This window comes from Mus caroli, chromosome 2, assembly GCF_900094665.2.
Source record: "Mus caroli chromosome 2, CAROLI_EIJ_v1.1, whole genome shotgun sequence".
Taxonomy (NCBI): domain Eukaryota; kingdom Metazoa; phylum Chordata; class Mammalia; order Rodentia; family Muridae; genus Mus; species Mus caroli.
This window is the reverse complement of record NC_034571.1, coordinates 128,495,426-128,516,156: the sequence shown is the minus strand read 5'-3', so window position 1 is coordinate 128,516,156 and position 20,731 is coordinate 128,495,426. Positions and strand designations below refer to the sequence as shown.

The 20,731-nt window shown below is 40.7% G+C and overlaps 1 protein-coding gene across 10 annotated transcripts in view; it reads right to left on the bottom strand.

Moving 5' to 3' along the window:
- Positions 1 to 20,731, bottom strand: part of Plcb4 (phospholipase C beta 4) — a 353,082-nt gene that overhangs the window by 133,355 nt on the left and 198,996 nt on the right. For all 10 annotated transcript variants that reach the window (XM_029473927.1, XM_029473924.1, XM_029473932.1 and 7 more), the window contains one exon: positions 1,880 to 1,978. In XM_029473927.1, the coding sequence (XP_029329787.1) occupies positions 1,880 to 1,963 (84 nt within the window). In that variant the 5' untranslated portion in view covers positions 1,964 to 1,978. The remainder of the gene's footprint in view (positions 1 to 1,879; positions 1,979 to 20,731) is intronic.

The window sequence follows — 20,731 nt, the reverse complement described above, 5'->3', positions numbered from 1 at the left end:
AATATAGCCACTTACATAACTTACTCTCTGTACAAAAGAGTTGAAACTATAAGCTGTTTAGATGATATGTATTTCATATGGTTTACCCAAATAATTTGAGCCTGTAGAAACTCAGATTCCGTGTGAGCTTCAAGGACTATCATCTTATTCTAATCCCAATTATCAAGGGAAAAATGTTGGGGTAAATTTCAGTTATAGGTCCCATGTTCAGCCTTTTTGAGGCTCCAGGCTGAAGCACTAGCTCCAGAGAAGAAAGGAAGAAAATAATAACCAGCCAGACTTGGTTTTATGTATTGCTAAGCATTACAATGAGCTTGACAGTGAAGCACATTGTACTGGTACCCGGGAAGAGAAAAATAAGTAAAACCTAGCACGTGGGCTCTGGGAATGCAGACTACTTTTCAAAAGGTAGACACATGAATAAAAAGTGTGATGGAGGTAAACCACACGAAGGAAGACTTCTGGTGGCACAAGAGAGTTATGGACTTCTGAGGAGGTCAAGGAGATGCCTGACCAGGGAAGATTCCTCATCTGAGTCCTGAAGGCTGAGCAGGAGTTTGCTCATTAAACCCCGGGAACAAGTGGAGCTCAGGAGGAGAAAAGAGTCCACGAGAGATTGGCTATGATTACCATGGAGGGTACATGAGAAAAACTAGTTGGAAATGAAATTGTGGAAGCAGGGAAGAGATGAATTATGGAAAGTTTGGGTTTTAAAAATGTATTCCATGATCTCAACTACAAGGGAGAAATAAAACACAAAATGAAACAAAATAAAAAGGCTAGAAGAAAACTGCAAGGCAATCTAGCAGTTGCCTCTGGTGGTGGGATATTGCTTTGATTCATCTTACAGTGCAAGGCACTTACTCCTTTTGCGGTCAAGTTACAGACATGCGAATACTATCACTTTAATACCCGAAATCAAGGTAAGAAACAGTGATGGCGTTTTGGTTCATCATTTGCTCTTTCAATTTGATTTCTTGGAAATGTGACTCTTAGAACAAGATACATGCTGCGAAGAGCAAGTCAAGTCAGCCAGCACAACCAAGTTCCTGGGCAAAGGCAGTCTCTACTTAAGGACACTCTCAGCCTCAGGGGGCTGCATATCAGCCCCAACACTCCTTGGTTCTAAAGGAATCATCTCCAGCTGTAAGAGAATTCATTTTACCTTTCCCTGTGCCTTAGAGAAAACTCCACTTTCATCCTAAACTTTTCCCCAGGTCATCTCCAATTCAAGTCTTCAAGGTAAGGCTCACCCTTCCATCCCTTCTAGCTCATTGATGGCTCAATTCCTGGCTCTACAGAAAGCATGGAGCCACTTTTTTGCAAAGTGGCTCCAGGTTTTGCAAAGGTGTGAACAAAAAGCCACAGAAGCAGAGGTGTGCAAAGCTTTGGCCATAACACTCTGCACAAATGAAACAAGCAAATAAACTAGCACCAAGCCCAAGCACTGCTACAGGAGTAGGGAATAGAAAGGTTTACAAGGAAAGCTTGCCCAAAGCACGGCATCAACCCAAACCGTTCCTGCATGAGCCCTATCTGTAAAATCACAGTGGTAGCAAACACCTTATAAGGAGCTCATCGGTAAAATGAAATACAGCATATGGAATGAAATAAGGCACTCATTGAGAAACCAGCCTGTCACAAGACGGTCACTTAATAAATGACGCCCATCATTGCTACCTTTTTATCGGGCACGTGGTGATCATTCAACAACTCACTGACAGTATATTATCATTCTACCCCATTCTTCACCCTCTGCCATTGCAATTTTATAAGCCTCAAAGATGTTACTTGTGTGAAAGAACATTCAGTACTTTGATCAAAATTAGATAACTTTTTAGATTGTTTGAGAGGGGGAAAAAGTTAACGGCACTGTTACCTCTTCGTATCTGTCAAAAACTGCTCCTTCTTGCAAGAAAGAGGGCACTTCCTTCTGCCAGTTAAATTCATAAGGTTTGGCCATGATGGTATTCAAGACCTGTAGAAGAACAAATGTTTTATTAGTGTACAAAATTAAGGTGCAAGTGATTATCAGAGCTCAGACATTTTATGTTGATATGCTTTAAACATGTGAGAGAAGTCCATAGAGGTCCATAGGTTATCTTATGTCTTCCCATCATCGGACCCCCAAACTCTTCCTCTTTGTCTCTAAACCTGAAGAAACACTTCATATACTGTGTAATATCTGCAGAGAGAAATAGTCCCATGGATCACCTCAGTAACCACACACAGGAAGCCGCTGTCAGCAGGACATACCAAAAACCAATATCATGATGGTGCGGTAAGACTCAGAAATGTTGTATGTTTAGCATGTGTGAGGCCTTGTGTTCAACCCCTATAACCACAGACAGGCAAATTAACTTTTAAATAAAACACAATATGGCAAGGCAGAAACAGTGGCCCACTTAGAATCCGCACTACTTGAACTGCTGAGATGGGAGTTCAAGGCCATCCACGACAACAAAGAAAGACCCTGGCTATGGAGAAAAGGAAGAGAAAAGGAGAGGGGTTGGAAGAAACTCAAAAGGATCCAATATAGTACCTTCATGGGTTTGCCAAAGTGTATGTAAAGAGGCATGGAGTGTCTCTGTAGCATTTCATGTGTTCTAGGATGTTCTGACTCATGTCAACTACCCCTTGTACTTTTTATCTTTGGCTTAACTTTGAAAAGAATAGCAGAGACATCTAATATAAAATGCTCATATCAAACACGAAAAGAGAGTTTCTAACCATCTATGTTGTCTTTCACTGGTTTAACTCTAATTCTGCCAGGATCGACACAAGTACTCAAACTTATGCACTCAGAAGGAGGTTGGATTTCTGCCTTTCTACCTTCTTCACTACTGACATATTCATGTCCCACCTGAGTACTCCTTCCATCCACATGGCCTACGTACACCTAGGCCTCTGGGGACTGTGGTACCTGAAGGAATACAGGGACTAAAGGATGCTAGCCTCTCAGCAATGATGGTGGAAGCCATGTCTGGCATAATGTTGTTTAGAGATTTAGGGATCAAACCAAGGAATAAGGCATTTTGGGAAAATGGCAGAGAAGTTTCCCAAATTTGTCGGATTTTAAGTGGGAAGGAGTGCTGTTCTCTGAAATAGTTCCTGGAGCACTGGGGGCAGCAACCAAATTACTTTATATAAATGACACAGTGAAGACAAAGTCCATAGCACCATAAAATATTGACCCAATCAACTGATTTTTAAAATAAGAAGCAAATAAAGGTATGTTTAATAATTCAACTCAATTTAGAGAAACTCAGCGTATTAATGAAGTTACCTCTTGAAAGATGGGAAGGGGACTGCCATTACTCCCTTTTTGTAATCACCTCAAATTGCCCAAGGAGCTAAAAGGTTATGGACCATGCCAAAGTTCTTCCATTTAAATTCGCAGCTTGCCTTGGAAGTCCTTACCTATGAAAGACCTGAAGCTTTAACTTTCTCCTTTCCCTCCTCCACCTGCTAGCAAGGCATTACTCACTACAGAGGACCCAAGAGAAAGAAACCACTTGAGGAGGATGGGGATTTCAAGGGAATGACCATCAAAGAGCTGAGACAATGAGGCAGCCTTTCCAGTGTACACACATAGAGCAGCTACTGGAAGGCAGCCAATGGGTTTTACATGGGCCCATTGTCCGCATCTTACACAACTGGACAGATTGTTTTACACGGGCAACCAGAGGACACTCTTCCAAGACTGCAGAGAACATGGGAGGGAAGAGCCAGGAGGGGAGTCCTGGATGGGCTCCTTCATCCGAGATGGCAGAAAGCTCTATCTAAATAAAGAACATGTTGAGAAACCTGCAACGAGGAGGACCCAAAGAAACTAAATAGTCAAGGGTGTGTGCACCAGCCAAGAAGATGCCCTGACAACCACACAGCACAGCATAACCCCTAAAACTCAAGACAAAAAAAACCCAAAATTATCTTTCAGAGATAAGAAATTGACATGGAATTTCCAGTGACCAAAGTGAGTTAATTGTTTGAACCTCTAAAGAACCTCTGATGTTTGTAAAACAGACTACGGCCACCCTGAACTCTCAAATGCCTTGGTTTACTTCAAGCTAGAATCCAATTTGACACTGACATGCCATTAATAATAATCTCTCCATTTGCTAAAAGTATCTCCATCTTCATCAAGCCATTAAATAGCCTTTTCAAAAACCACAAAAAACAAAAAACCCACCTATGGAGTGCAGGCCTAAGAACGGCAATAAGCAGCAGTGTTGAAAGCTGAGGATAAAGAGTATTCTTGTATACTTTGGGGGAAAAAGAATTTTGTAATTAAATTCTATGCCCTTGAAAGGCCCCTCACCAATGGCAATTTTACCAAGGATCGATTCTAACTCAATGTATGCAAAGCCTGTGGACAAAAATACTATTGTGCCATTTAAGGTAGAAAAACATTGGCTGTCTGTGGGCCTTAACTAAGCAATCGCTTAAATACACTACACATTTACATACTCTTATACTTACTAAAATCAGGCTGGAAAGGAAGGGCTGTTTGCCTAGCAGTGGCCAAGCGGAAAGGCTCCTAAAAAATATCCAGAGCTTTTGTCAAGCAAATATAAATACTCCCAACATGTTGTTAAGCAAATAAATGAACAGTCTGATGCCAACTGTTTCACGCTATCAGAGTTTGGATGTTAGAAGTCCCTAAAAAGCTTGTGTTGGGGAGGCTTTCTCCCTAAGCTTTGATCCCCAGGCCTCTGACTTCATGAATGGATTTACAGATTCATAGCTTACTGGATTGGCAGCTACTAGACAACTTATCTGCTTCTCTAGGCTTCTTTGCTCTGCCCCACGGAGTGCTTCCTGCCCCACCACAGACTCACAGCCCTTGGCCAAATGATGCTGGACTAAAGGTTTTAGTGAAACTGTAAGCTAAAATAAATCTTTCTGGCTTTAACTTCCTTCCTTCCTTCCTTCCTTCCTTCCTTCCTTCCTTCCTTCCTTCCTTCCTTCCTCCCTCCCTCCCTCCCNCCCTCCCTCCCTCCCTCTCTTTCTTTTTCTCACAGGAATGCAAAGCAGTTAACACAGTACACACACACACACACACACACACACACACACACACACACACACACAAGTACTACTTAAGAGTTGGTGATGAAACTTTTAGTGATAAAAAATACTTCCTTCTATTTTAAAATCTAGAAAAGTATACTAACCACAGGTTTTATGTTTAGGAAACAACATTCTCTAAACTGAAAGAAAGATGACATTTAACAAATTATTTCTTTTCATAAAAATCTGTTCTTAAAGTTTCTGTATTTTCCACCAGAGCTCTTGGCAAGAACAAACAGTAAGAAATGACAAGCAAGGCTGTAAACTGTTTCCTCCCCACTTCTAGGCTTTCATTTCTTTTACAGGAAGCCTCTCACACACAGGCTGGAAGGACTTGTCATTCAGCACCTAGCAACAGCTTCTTCAGTGCTGAAACCTGCATTAACATTTCACAAAGCTATGTTCTACTTTAAAAAAAAATTCCTTCAAAATTTCATACATGTGCACAAGAAAATATGATCATATCTACCGGATCCCTCCCCCTCCAACTCTTTGAAGATTTTCCCCAACACTTCCCCACACAGATTCCATGTCCCCTCCCTCCCTATTCTCTTTTTAATAAGCCATTAAGTCCAATTAATGCTACCAATATGTGCAACATGTAGGGCTACCCACCCTTGTCATGGGCACCCTTGTCAGTGACCACATCCTCAAAGAATGATTCTTCTTTGCCCAGAAGCTACCAACTACCAACATTTCCTCAGGGGGTAGAGGGACCCCAGGAGTACAACCCTTAACCAATTGATGCCAAAGCTTTGGGTGGCTAGATCGTCTACGGGTCTTATATGCACAATCACCTGTATGTAAGAGTTAATAGCTACAATGGTTATTTCATGTTCAGAAGACGACATTTAACAACAACCCTTCCCATCCCTTAGTACATCCTTTTGCTTCCATAACGTTCCCTTGGCTTTGTGGGATAAAGGGCTGGCTGGTTGATTGGAATGTCGTCTTTAAGGCTGAACTCACAGAGTCACTTATTCTCCGCTTTGACCAGCTCTGCACTGACTGATAGCCACTGCAGGAAGAAGCTCCTCTAGCTGGGGCTGAGGGGCTCTGCTATTCTTGCTTTTGGAAATAAAACAGATTGCGGTGGTGTCAGAATTGATCTGTCATGGATTCTCGATTCGTACTTCAAAACCCATGGCTTCTGCCACGTTGAATCCAGATGAAGTGCAATTGATGCAAAGTAATCTCTTATAGTTCCCAAACATACAGCCCACAGAAGTAAAATGAGAACAGAAGGGGGAAAAAGCCAGGATTTATCTCCATCTCGTGCACCTCAAAACTGACCAGAGTTATGGTCAAAGTGTGACTCTATTTATGGGATAATTTAAAAATTTGATGAAAATACAATTTTCAAAAACTGTAAATGCATTAGGTGAACTTTATGACCGTACTACAGGCTTCGTTACATCAGGACTTTCCAACATGAGTGGAAACCATCCTGAGTTATCTGGGGCATTAGAGAACAGCAGGATCTGAATACAGTAAACAGCTGATGGTTTATTACAGGAGTGACACAGGAATAGCATTCTTTGCCCAAAACAAGTCTCATGACTGACACTCCTACAGCATAAGACAGATTATGCTCAAGTAATAATCAATTTATTTAGTAAGTACTTTATGATATGAAATTCTCAGAAATACTCATAGAAATGGGACAAAATTATGTTTTACACACAGCTTCCCTATTAATTGGACAACCATATAAGAAACTGTAATAGCTGGGTAATGGGATACAATCTCAACATTCATCAAACTTTGTTTGTTCACATGCTTCTTGTCATCTCTGTGTCTTCCTCCCTTTCCTCTGGACATGAGGGTCTCTCATAGACAAAGAAAAAAGTCAGAAAGTGATCATCCTGAATTTCAGCTTAATAGACTCTGTATGCCAGGGCACCAAGTGTTAGAGTGGCATGTTCTGAGCCCAGCAATATAATTTAATTCAGTTTGTGATGACCGGTTTTCAAAGAAACGGAGTACAACAAAAGTGTAACTGTTCCCCAAAAGAAGCTGATGCCCTCCCCCATATTACTTGGATGCTGGTTGTTAGGCAGTAACGTTTCTCACGCATGCCCTCTGAGTACATAGCTAGGCCTCCCGAATCCTCTTAAGCAGGGAAATGACTGAAACTGTATTGAAGTAGTTGCATGGCTGAGGACCTCTCCTCTCATCATCCACTGTTAATCACTTCCGGCCTGGGAGCTCCGTCCCTCTGCAAGATGCAAGTGATCACTTATGTTGGAGAGCCATAGTGCTGAGGGAGAATGCTCTCTGCAGAGGTCAGGAGTACTCATGCCATACCATTGTACAGTTCCTTCTCTGGATTTTACTCCAAAATACATATTAGTCCCATATCTGGCTTAATAGTATTTTTATACTGCAGAAATAAAATTGCCATTAGTATATAAATCCCTTTTATATTAATACATTGCAGAAGATGAAGAAATTTGTATTTAATGTGATACAAGGAAAGATGTAAGAACAGTTAGAATATCCACACACACAGTCATGCACATACATGCTGGTATACATGGCAGTCCCTTTGGAGTGTAATAGAGTCCTATCACTTGGTGCCATCGTATCGACAGGACACCACATATTACTCATATGTTTGTGGTGATATTAGTGGAAACAAACTTATTATAATGCCAGTCATGTAAAAGTATAGACAAAATTATCTCCAGTGCACAAAGAAGAAGGAGGGTGCAAAGAAGAAGTGGGGATTCAAACTAGAATCCTATGGGGAATAGTTCAAAGAGGGCTCAGGCTCTTTTGGCTTCTCTTATATCAGTGCTTCTCAGAGGTGGGCACTGTCATGTTTAATCATCGCTGTCAACATAACTGAATCTGTAAGCACACAGGAAACATCTGGGTATGTCTTTGAGAATGTTTCTGGAGAGATTTCACTGAGGAGGGAATACGTGACCTGAACTTGGGTACCACCATTTCGTCAGTGCCAGACTGACCACAAAGGGGAAAAAGTCCCACATATTACCCGTTCTCTACTTCCTGGTCTGCTGAGATCTGAGGAATGCCTGCCACATGATTCTGCTTCTGTAAACTCTACAGTATCTTTCTCTCCCACTATGACGGACATTACGTTCCCAAGCCATGAACCAAATAAAATTCTTCCTTCCAGGAAACTAACACCATACAGCAATCACCAATGGTGATCACAGATGTATAACTGCAGGCTCCACGCATCTTTTCTAAATGAGAATCTTGGGGGGAAGGGCTCAAGAAGCCAAGGCATATGCAGTTAGGAGGGTGACTCTGATATAAACTAGAGATTGAGAACAACTGATCGAGTCTTTATCTGACTAGCTGAAGAGGTGGTCCAGAGAAGAGAGAAACCAGATGGGCAACAGGGATGAAAGTGAAGGTAAGGAACAGAATCTGTCTATAACGTACTTCTTCCCAGCCTGAGAAAGCAGAGACATGGAGACTGAGTACAGGCAGCTGCTTTGCTGTCAACACCAGTAGTCAATACTGAGGGCCTGAAGTTACTGGGTAATTCCTTTAAGCATTTCTTTCAAGCTTCGTTTTTTTAAGGGTTAGGTCTGGAAAAGGAGCTGTGACCTTTAAGGTTTAATTGTTGACTTGACACACTCCAGCATGACCCAGGAAAATCCTTGCTGTCCGACTATGCAGATTAGGTTGCCTGTAGGCATGTCTATGGGAGATTCTCTTGACTCTGATAATTGACGTGCTAATCACCAGTTACAATTACAGAATCAGATTCATATCACCTCCTGAACGTTCACTGGCAGTCTACATGTGTCCCTTTCTCTATAGAGCTCCATTGCCACACACCATATTGCAACATGTTAATCTGAACTTCATCTACAGTGAACTGTAATGATCTGCGTTTGCTGTTATAATGACAATATCCTGGATATCAAAAACGACGAATGAGTATCTTCCTTTTTGGACAAACTCTCAACCAACCCTAGAGATGAACTAGGATAGTAATTAGTATTTGCTAAATAAAAACTAGGCAACTTTTCGCTGTGTACCTGCTCTTCCCTCCAGAGTCTCCAAATGTCCCAGTGCTCCTTTCTCAAAGGACAAACCCTACTGCTTGCCTGGAATGCAGTCTGCAGAACAAGTTTCCACTCCCTATGTTGCTCTGCGGCTGGTTGGGCTTATCAATAACGTCTAGGCTGGATATCTCCCTCACAATTTTCTATGCCCCACACCTCAGCCCACTCCCTCAAGTGTGTACAGTTCACACTGGCACCTGAGTCCTGGTGAAGACAATGACACCCTGACCTTATCTGAGTGGGATGCGTGGCTTTCTTATCCCCTTTAAGAGGTAACCTCGCAGGCCTCTTATGTCTACCCCTCCCCAACCTTGCCATCTATTTGCCCTTGGACTAGCTCTCACCCACTTAGATAAAAATGTCACCAACATAAGTCATACTTCTCAAAAGGAAAACAAAACTACTTTACAGGCTCAACTTTTGCTTTAATTATCAGAGTATTTCAAAGGAGAGGTTTTTATTTTATCTTGCCTTGAATAATCTTCCTGAAGGTTGCCTCAGGCATGAATACGTGTTAAGTCTGAAGACTACAAGACAAGATTGCATAACACGGGGAAGAATCTGGGGATGGAGCAGGCCCCAATTCAAAGACTCAAAGAATCCTTTCTTTTAAAAACTATTTTCTTATTAAAATAAACACACACACAATGAACTATTAAATTTAATCAAGATTCCTTGTAGTTAAACACTGGCTAAGCTGTTTTATAAATAGGCCACTGCTATTTATTACACAGGAGTCATAGGATGAGAATAAAGCTGAGGTCCATGCATGACCATGCATAATGGAACCGAGTCCAGACCATATATGGAGAAAATACAATATATATATATATATATATATATATATATATATATATATATATATGCAGAAAATACATATGAAAATAACAGTTGTGCCATGCTCATAGCCCCAAAGGTATTATTCTAAGGCCGAAAATAAGTCTCAGTTAAAGACATATAGCATAAATAAAACTCAACCACACAGGAGAGCACTTTGTGTGTTCAAAATGGTGTCATTTCAAACCTGCAAATGTTTTACATTAAACTCGATGATGGAGCTGATAAAAGCAAATCAGGAGAGTGAGAAGAAAGTACATGGAACCTAAGTGTTTAGGGAAGTTGTTTCTACTTTAAAACTTTCAAATTAAAATTATTTTATTTAGTTACTTGAGGGAAGGTGTGTGTGAGTCCCTCCTTTCTCCCACCTCCCTATGGACCAAGATGTAGCTCTCTGCTACTGCTCCAGCATCAATCAGCCTACATACTGTCCTGCTTCCCACCATGATGATAATAGACTAAACATCTAAAACTGTAAGCCATCCCCTATTAAATGCTTTATTTCCTAAGAGTTGCCTTGCTCATGGCTCATGGTGTCTCTTCACAGGAACAGAGCAGTCACAGTCACAAGCCAGGGTTCTGCAGTGTCCTTCAGGAGCACAGGGAGGTGGCTCTAATCCTGTATACCTTCCTCTTTAACTCTTAGAGAAAACCTCTAGGGACATATTAAAATCACTTCACAAATTTATTAGATGCTTTTGTCTATAAAGCATAAAAGTATCTTGATTTTGTCATCTCTTCAGACTTGACTTCTTTGTGAAGATCCCCATTTACATATACATCAAAACCTGCACGTTTTACTCTTGGTAACGACCCTTGTACTAACTGGGTTTCTACACAAGACAAGCAGATAGAATATGAACTAGTGGAAAACTCTTTTTCCCTGACATGAGAATGGGCATAAAACTAGAAGTAGGGGCTGTGGCTGTGGCTGTGGTTGTGGCTGTGGCTGTGGCTGTGGCTATGATTGTGAGATACAGTGCTAGCCTAGGTGCAGAAGGTCCTGGGATCAAAGCTTAGAATCAGAAATAGCAGTGAAGCTCCAGGTGTATACAGCACATGCTGCCTGTGGTTTCATCTGATAGTCTGGCAGGGTGACGGGGTCTTCTTCATTCACTTCAGTCACAGAGGCACCCACATTTACATCATGAGATAAACATTCCAATGTTCCATTAGAAAAGTTAACAAGAGATAGCCATATCTTGCAGTTCTATAAGCATTGTGTCTACAGATTTAAAAGTGGCCCTAACTATAATTACATATTAAGCTGTTTCCACAATGAAAAGCATCCATAGGGAATCTATGGGGTAGAATTCAGGGAATACTTGTATAAGAATGAGAAAACAAGTATCTTGTAGGGATTTCTACAATGAATATTAAGCCTCCTATAGAGTAAACAAACTGGCAATCACAAATAAGTGACTGTAAATCTAGCTCAGCTCCATCCTAACCAGCTGCAGGATGCAGAGGGAGCACTGTTTAACCTTAAGGTTAAACATGTGTCCTTGTTTGTACAACATACATCATATGTTTTCTGGACTCTTCTAGCTTAGTTGGATTGAGCATTATTTAAGCTATAATGTAAGTAGATTAAAGTCTATATGGGGAGATGTTATGTAAAACGCAGCATAGCCATCCTGGAATATATTTCTTTCCCACAACAAATGCCATACTAAGATGGGTCCAAGTAAGACATCAGACAATGTGTTACCATTGTGCATTGAAGAGCAAAGGGCAGCACAGTGACAAGGTGGCATTCCCAGGACAGCCCTCCAGTATCAAAGCACACTTACAAGATGCCAAAAGCTTTCCCAATCCGTGGAAGGTCAACAGCCTTCAAATAATTGTCCCTTTCATAAGATGTGTGCTGTTACCGGATTGTTTTAAAGTGTATTTGCTTCCCCGGCTTGTGTAGGAACTGAAAAACATCCTTCGTTCTAACAAGGCCCAGAGGCAACAGGAAGATACCAGAGGTCAGTCACATGGGAGGTCATTCCCAAGAGTTTGCAGCCTATACTATTTTAGTAAATGTTTCTGACATTTAATTCAAGCCAGCCTGGGAAAAGAGAGCAGAAATAGGGGTTTCTTTAACTAAGTTCGCTGCTCCCTGTAAGACATGGGCCTGGTTTCCTCAAGTGTCTGTACTAATAAGCAATGTTCCTGGAAACCGCTTTGGTCTTTGTGTCATCTGTGATCAATTACTTTGTTTCTTCAGGGGGAGGGGGGAGGGGGGAGGGGGGAGAGTCTAAACCAACAGATGTTAAAATGCCACTCGGCTGCAGGCAAGGAGGATGGAGATGCAGTGTGCAAGACAAGCTCACTTCCTGCAGGTCCAAAGAGAGGAGGGGCTCAAACAGCACTGGGCTCTCCTGAGTGCCGGGACTGTAACCACGGCTCACCCTGTCCTATACGCTTGAAGCTCTCCCTAATGGGCACACTGAATGCAGACCGAAAGCTTTATCTTACTAAGCTTTCTCACGAGCTCCATTCCAGTCACAAATGGTGGAAAATAAACCTCAGAAAATTCCATGTCCCTTAGAACTGGAATTCAAACCTGGGGTGGCTTCTTTAATGCTGCAGCCTCCATTCCCAATAACAATCTTCCTAAATATAGTAAAGCACTCAGAAGGAATGGCCTTCGAAAGGCATGAGCAAAGGTGGCCTATCCCTGTGGTCATCTTTAAGCTGTTTAATAACATGTAGCTCAACTAAAGACTGTGTCACTGAAGGGTAAGTCTGGATGACCATACCCTCTGGTTTCCTACCTGAGGATAGATTCTTTCAACTTCCAAATCAAAAACAGGCAACAGAAAATATTTTACAATATCCATGGGAAAAGGCAGTTTCTTTTATTTTAAATGTGCTTATAAAATAACTGTTCATTTGTGAGACTCATTTTTAATTCCTTCCTTTTAGAATTTTCTAAATATTATAAAGAAATATTAACTGGGGACTATCTGTAGTGGAATTTTGTTGTAACAAAATTAATATAGTTGTCTACACTTAATGCTGGAGAAGCACAACAGGATTCAGCCATTACATGTGTTTTAATTTCAATTCTTCTCTTTCCAAGACTAAAGGAATGACATCCAATTTGACCATACCCAAATAAATCAGGTCTTGTGGGTAATATATCAACTGCCATTTAATGTTTGTGATACTAAAGTTTTCAAAAGAAGGCTTATAATTAATATATATTTTTGACCACAAATGTTGCATCTCCCTATGGCCAAATTTGTTTCAAGGGTTGCATTTGACACTGTCATTTCCTAACTGTCTTAAAACATGGGATCTACCTCAAATGTTCTGTTCAGATGCTGTTGGGCATCTAAGCCTTGAGCTTTCAAACTCTATAATTATCTTGGCTATACTTTTCCTTAAGCTTCCAGAATCTAACTCTCACCTTCCCTTCTATCCCACAGATCCTGGTTCTGCAGGAAGTGCTGCACCAGCTCCTGCCCTTCATCTTTTCTTTCTTCCGTGGAGATCAGGTGCCATCACCATTCTTGACCCCCTTTTAGAACTTCAACCCCTTCTATTCAGCTGCTTCTTGAGCCATCTTCACCAGCCTTCTTCTGGGAGGTCAGGTATCCAAACATGCCGGAGCTGAGCTCACTACTAAGAAAAGGCTTTTTGGAAGAATATATACAACTGCTAACATCTTGAAAGAGTACATACAATGGTTAACATCTATTAACAGCAAGCAATGCCAAGATCCTCACGGATGCTGCTCTGTTTTAGATTAATGTGTTGCTCCTAAGGACATGGGCTAAAGGCTTGGTCCTTGACCCATCAACTTCTGGCAAGTGGTATGGTCTTCAAGAGGCATACCCTGGTGTGAGGTCTTCAAGTTATTGGGGGCATTCTCTTGAAGAGGACACTGGTACCCCAACCTCATCTTCTTTCCCTCTTTCATTCCAAGTCAATAGTTGAGTGGTTCTCTTCTGTCATCTAATTATATACTAATAAAATCTCAAGGTGACATAGTTGACTGGTCAGGAAACAGCTTACAAAAAATTATGAGCCCAAACCTTTTCTTTTTATTACCTAATTCTTTTAGGTGCTTGTTAAAATAACAAAAAGCAAAGGAAATTGGCCTTTTCCTATGATAAACAGGTAAGCTGTGGGTGAACTTCAACTTTAATGAGCTAATGGTGAAGAGGTGGTTGCTTAAATCTTAATCAGTTTTCAGAAGTGCTTGATCAAAGGTTATGACAATCTCAGCCAACCACCAGATGCCATCATTTAAGTATTCTGTGACCGTTTGTGCTATAATCTTCAGAAGCCTGTCAACAGAAGGGTGGCCTGATGACAATGGACCATTTACGTCATACAAGGTAAGACTATATGACAGCAGAGTCCAAATGAGCTCTCCCAGTAATGGAGCAAGATCTGAAGCTGAAAACCTGAGGCAATGGAAGAAAGGAGAAGCTTATCACACCACTAGCCTGACTTCTCAGGCCCAGTCAGGGGACTTCTTTAAGAACTTTGAGGAGGGAACAATTTGGTCATTTTGTTTTTAGTCAAGAGGAAGAATCACACATAAAGACCAATGATCTCAGGAGCACATAATTGCATTTATTCATCTATTATTTTGTTTATTTTTATTTTTCAGTGCCAGGGCTGAAACCTATTGTCTTGCATATGGTAAGTACTCTGTCATATAGGTTATATGCCTAGCCAGGAATACAGACTATAAATTATCAGGAAACTAAGAATTATTTCACAACGAAGTGAGCAGTTTCATAGAGTAGATACTACAATCCACTTAAGGACGCAGATGGTCACTTTCCTTCTTACCAGGTAACCAAAGGATTCTCTGCTGGATGAGTGACAGGATTTATCTGTTCTTCTATTGTCCTTCAGAAAATAACACTGGGTTGGTACAAGCCACTATGACACTCCAGGCTCTTTACAAATTCCTGTGAATCAAAGTCTAACCATTCCCTCACCACAGATATGCAGTGAACCATGTCCCGATGTTGATTCTGGAAAGAGTTTTGGTGAGAGCTCAGGGTGAGTAGTTAGCTGCAGAATGGCTGGCTGTTACAGAATGCTGAACCGTTTTTCCATCTGTAGATAGTCTTGATGCTACTAAAACGAACAGCTTTCTGTTGCTTGAGGAGCCATCATCTTTTGGGGTTAAATCATTTTGGATTGAAAGGGACCTGAAACATTCAAGCCATGAGGAAGAGCACAGAAGACAGCTGACAAACTATGACTATACCTCCTAAGCCTTGTTCTAACCTAAACTAGAAATGATGGGGAATATAGTGAGAAGTGAAAGCTACTAGCTGCAAGCTTTGGACATTTTTAGCCATCTCTGTGCCAGTCTCTGGAAGACAAAGGAACTCTTGATTTCAGGATTCTAGCCAACATCAATTTTGGGAAGTCACAGCTTGTGTGCCAAATAGTAATCATTTTGTTTTCTAAACTGAATACAATATCCTGAATTAATACTTGTCACAAACCATCACATGCAGCTGCTTAAGGCCCCTGTGCCCAAAATGTCTTAAAATTAAAAAGCTAAAACAAACTAATAGAGTTTCCTATCTTGTCAACTCATTTCTAAAGCGTGAAGCCTGTCAGAACCAAGACAATAGTCTCTTTAACCACAGTCAAATGAGCTGGCCCACAAGGAAAATACAAGGAAAAAAAAACACTTGCCTTTCCCCCAGCTTAAAAATATGAAAATTAGTGCTGTTTAGCATAAAGGAAAGATAGGTATAACATAAACCACAAAATGCAGATCAATACTGTGTACTGTCACTTCAAGAAAGTCCCCATGTCTCTGGTAGCTTATATCACAAAGTAATTTTGTGAAGGCTTTATGTAAAGGTCACTGTTGCATTTCTATAATATTAAAATCTAAGTTAGCATACAGAGATACCCCCAAGAGCCTGAAGTTATTAAGATTTCTGTATGACTCAACTAAGTTTTCTTCAAATATTGCAACCATTTCACATCAGATAAGCAATGAGAGATAAAACTGGGGCTCATAAAAGTCAAGTCAGGAAAACAGCTTCACTGCCTATTAGTTCTAAAAGAATAACTTAAAAAATACCCTACAATTGTGAGGAGCTTATCAAAACGGTCCATTCCCTTCACAAAGGAATGAGATGGAAACATAGCTTAAGGTTTTAATAGATAGATAGCAAAGTGAGCTCGTGTTCTTGAAATAAAGTCTAGCACAAGTGCCAATAATAACTTTGCTTTTCTTCATAACCCTTCCTGTTTCCTGCAACCCTCGTGGGCCAGCTGAATGATGACTTGGGTACAGCTGTGTGTTGTATGTGAGCCCATGAGCCTGGGTTTGCCAACTTAAGTTTTGTAAGTCATGAATTCTAGGATAAATGTAGAATATGTCCAATATGACTGGGGAACTGAAGCCTGTTGTCTGGCAGTGTGTGAAATCATTGTCATGTGTTTTTCTTTGTTGGTTTTCTTCTCCCCAAATAAAAACATTTTAAGTTCATTTATTTGTGTGTGTGTGTGTGTGTGTGTTGCTTTTATATGTATGTTCACCGTGTCCTCTGGAACTGGAGTTATGAATGGTTGTGAGTATCATGGGTTCTGGGAACTGAACCTGGGTCCTCTGTAAGAGCAACATGTGCTCTTAACTGCTGAGCCGTCTCTACAGCTAGGAAATCCCCATTGATATGCATGTGTTGGAATATTATGATCCTTGATTATAGAAAGGAACTGCCTCAAGTTCATGGAGAACTCGTAATCCAAACATCACCAAAAAAGACACCATTCTTTAACTTAACAAAAAGGAGACCTGGTAAGAGCTTTCTTAAAGCTTACTTTACAGCCAGATATCCAGGGGCTTAGCTTACAGCCAGATATCCAGAAAGAAGAACACAGAAGTCTTTTTGGTTAGGTGCCAAAAGGTCTCAGGAGATGTTCTGTTAATAAACAGATCCACTCAGAAGTTGACTCATGCCACACTTCAGGCCCTCTACCTCTGATTATTCTCTGTAGCATCTTGACAGTGCTCTAGAATGTTTTGTCCTTGAAATCATGACTAAATATAACCTTGCTGCTAAGGTTTTCAGCTCTCTTACTCCCATTGCATTTTGTGGGTTTATGTTTTAAAGCAGATGTAATAACTCCAGACACATTCTCAGCCTATTATGAAGACATGTGTTGTAGGCTTACATGGCTGCCCACAGAACTGGCACTTCTTGGTACAAGAGGCAAGTCCTAAATTATGCTTAGACAAAATTTGCAGATGCCTCCAGCTTAAAGAAAGAGATGATCAGATGCAACTCCAGAAGCCAACGAGCTTTTCCTAATGGCTACCTTCCACACTTAAAACTGCCTTCCCCATATGCCAGAGAAACAAAGTGATGAACAACGACCTGACTCTTCAGCACAAGTTTTACAAAGCATTGTTGTAGATTCCTGTCTTTTGAGCAACATGGCTGACATTCTCAACTGTTTGCCTGGGCCAACCCACAAGACATCATCTTGGGTTGATCTGCTTTTGATTTGCTTATTTTTTGTTTGTTTGTTTTTACTACTCTTCCCTCAGAGAAGGAGAGAATCAGGAAGGTGACTGGACCCTCACCTGAGATTTTGGCTACACTCTCCTGTACTTCCCAAACCTGAATGCAACTTTGACTAATTTCACATGGGCTCTGGGAGCTGTGGAAGCCTTAGTATGGGCTAAGACACACAAATGGGCATAATTAACTTAAGGAACACCTTCTATGCCATCACCCAGTGAGAGTCATGAGTTTCTGGTGCAGCAACTTTAAGGCCAGTCACCCATTTTCCGATGAGCAATCCTTCATTCATACTCTGTGAGTATGCCTGATGAACTTGTCAGTTCCCCAGAGTTAACATTAACCCATCATACTTTGGATTGTTTGGGGAATATCATAAAGAAGGGGTTAGACAGAAGATAGATATTGTTTACATCTCCCCAGGGAAGAAATTTTCACAATAGGTGTGAAGGCTTGTAAATAGAAACATTCCACAATATATGTATTTCTAGCAATTTTTGGTTTTTGTTTTGTTTTGTAGATTGTTTTGTTTTTCTGAGACAGATTTGTTTGTTTGTTTGTTTGTTTGTTTGTTTGTTTTTTAACAGCCCTGGTTGTTCTGGAACTCACTTTGTAGACCAGGCTGGCCTCCAGCTGATGGAAATCTATATGCCTCTGCCTCCGTAGTGCTGAGATTAAAGGTATGTACTATTTTCAACATTTTAAAATTATCGACAGATTACCTAATGGTAGAAATATACATTATTGAATGTAAGTGGGGGAAATTGAAATAAGTAGGGGAAATATCTACTTTTAACTACAGGATAATTTAAAAAACCTGCGACTGCAGTGAGTTATACATGGAACCTCATAATTCTAGGATACACGATTATCTAGTCACACTTGATCTAGTCTTTGGCCCCCTAGTAAGAGGAATGGATTAGGAGAAATACTTCCCAGTGCTCTTCTGGAATCTAAAGGTAAAAGCCCTTGTTGTTCATGTTGTTTTCAAGTGTTGGCCAGGGAAAACTCATTAGTGGGTCACACAGAGCAGCGGCTGTCTTCTGTCACTCCACATGTGCAGACAAACTGGGAACTCCAGAAGCCATTTCTCTATTTCGGCAATATGCACACTTATCAAAATAAAGCAATTTATTCAACTAAAGGTTCTAAGGTTTAGATTCTAAACAGTGCTCTACATTGTTTCTGAATTCTAGCACTAAGAAGACGATACTATACCAAAGTGGCAAGAATACAGCTGTATTTCCTGAGAGCCACAGAAAGCCAAAACCTGATAATTTAGCTTTGTCTTCAATTCAACAATACACACCAGAGACTAACAACACTCAGAAAAATACCCACATCAGAAATAACTAAATTATCTTGAAATAAACAAAGATCTTCACGGTGAGTCTGACTGGCTCTTTAGAATAATGGCATTATGAAAAGTATGTATTTTCCAGACGCTGAAATTTTCTAAATCATATATATTTAACACAATATGTTATATTTTTATATTTTTCAAAGTTCCTCCTACCACACCTGCCCTGGAAGCTCCTTTTTCTCAATGGCTTTCTTCGAAGCAAACAGGTTGGTAAAAGGGAAGCAACGACAGGCTAGGTGGCTTTGCTGCACTCAAAACCCAACCACTGCCTTCTCCATCTTCTTTCCCAAGCAGAGCAGCATCAAACCAAGACATGTTAATTTAAATACGTACTTATTGTCTTTTAGTGTTAGCGAGTTTTTACCCAAAGAACTTGGGCACGGTGATTTCTACCTGACCTAAAATTAATCTTTCCGAGACCTTAAATGATATGAAAACAACGCACAGTGAAGGATCTGCTTTGACAAGTGTATTAACCTAGTGGATCGCAAGAGGTAGAGAAAAAGCTACGTGATGGACCCCATTGGTCTTGTATCTGTTTCTTGTGGAACCATGCACATCTGCACATACCAGAGCATCACTGTTCTGCAGTAAAGAGTCTCAAAGGGTCAATCTTGGAAGAAGGTTCCCTACGTGAGGAAGCAAGGTAAGCAGTGTAGCATTGGAAGACAGAGGGGTACAGACAGGCCATAGGACAGAGGCACATTTGCCTGTCTTTCCCACCCTCTTCTCTGGAAGCCCATCTGCTGCTGATCACTAGTCCGGTTCCTTAGGTTCTTTATTCTTGACTTATGATTCTTCTTGTGCTTTGGAATCTAAGCCTATACTATAGATTAACTAGCTTTTTTCTAGTCTATCATATTTTCTGTACTGCTCTCCATCATTAGGGCTTTACCCATCTGGCCTTTCCCTGGTGCCTCAGGAAGGCTAGTCACCATGTTGCTAAAGCTTCATATACTATCCACTAAGGGCACATAGTATTTCTGTGCATTGTTTACTCACTATCTCAGGGAATAATTTAAATGTTACCATATCTGCCAACTCCTCCCTGGCCACCCATTAAGGAACATCAGAGCCTCACCACTGACAAGTCTCTTTCTTGCCTGCTCTGGTTTTCTATTTAACACACATCTTCAGTATGTTTTATGAATATTCAACTTGTCCCTTAACTAGGATAGCAACTTTACAAATTTTGCTTTCCATTTGCATTTGCCACCCATATGCATGGGGCACAAAGCTGACACTCCATACTGTCTTGAATGGAATCAATGAACACCTGCTTCTGATCTTCCAGCAAAGAAGGAATTAATAAGGGAGTGTCTCTGTGACAGTGACCTAAAGTGTTGGTGACCCAGACCAAAACAAAACAAACAAACAAACAACAACAAAAACAATTAAATGGAACATTAAAATATACAGTAGAAAAGAGCAATATAAAACACAAGAGTTAAATATGGAGCCGTCCTCATCTTTCAGATACTCATTTCTTAATTCTTTTACTGTCCCTGTTAGTCAGGATAATGTGCAGTTTCCCAGAGAGGATTAGACATAGATCCCGTGGTCAGAATGATAGATGTTGGAAATCATGAGATGTGGGTGGACAGCATCTCAAATGAGCCAACATCTTATAGGCATTTGAAGGTGAGATGATCCTTACCAGGGAAGGCCATTCATCTAGTTCTGGAAGGAGAAAGACCTGAACTAATATAATAAGATGTGGTTAAGGTTTGGTAGATTAGAAGTGTTACCCTTTTCTTCCTGAGAGTTGCAATCACTTCATATACACAGTCCCTGGCCTAGTCCCCACCTATTGGAAGACTAGACTCAAATCACACAGGGGTCAACGATGGAAACGCATGGTATCTGAATTTGGCCAATGCTCAGAGGCCTGAATTATT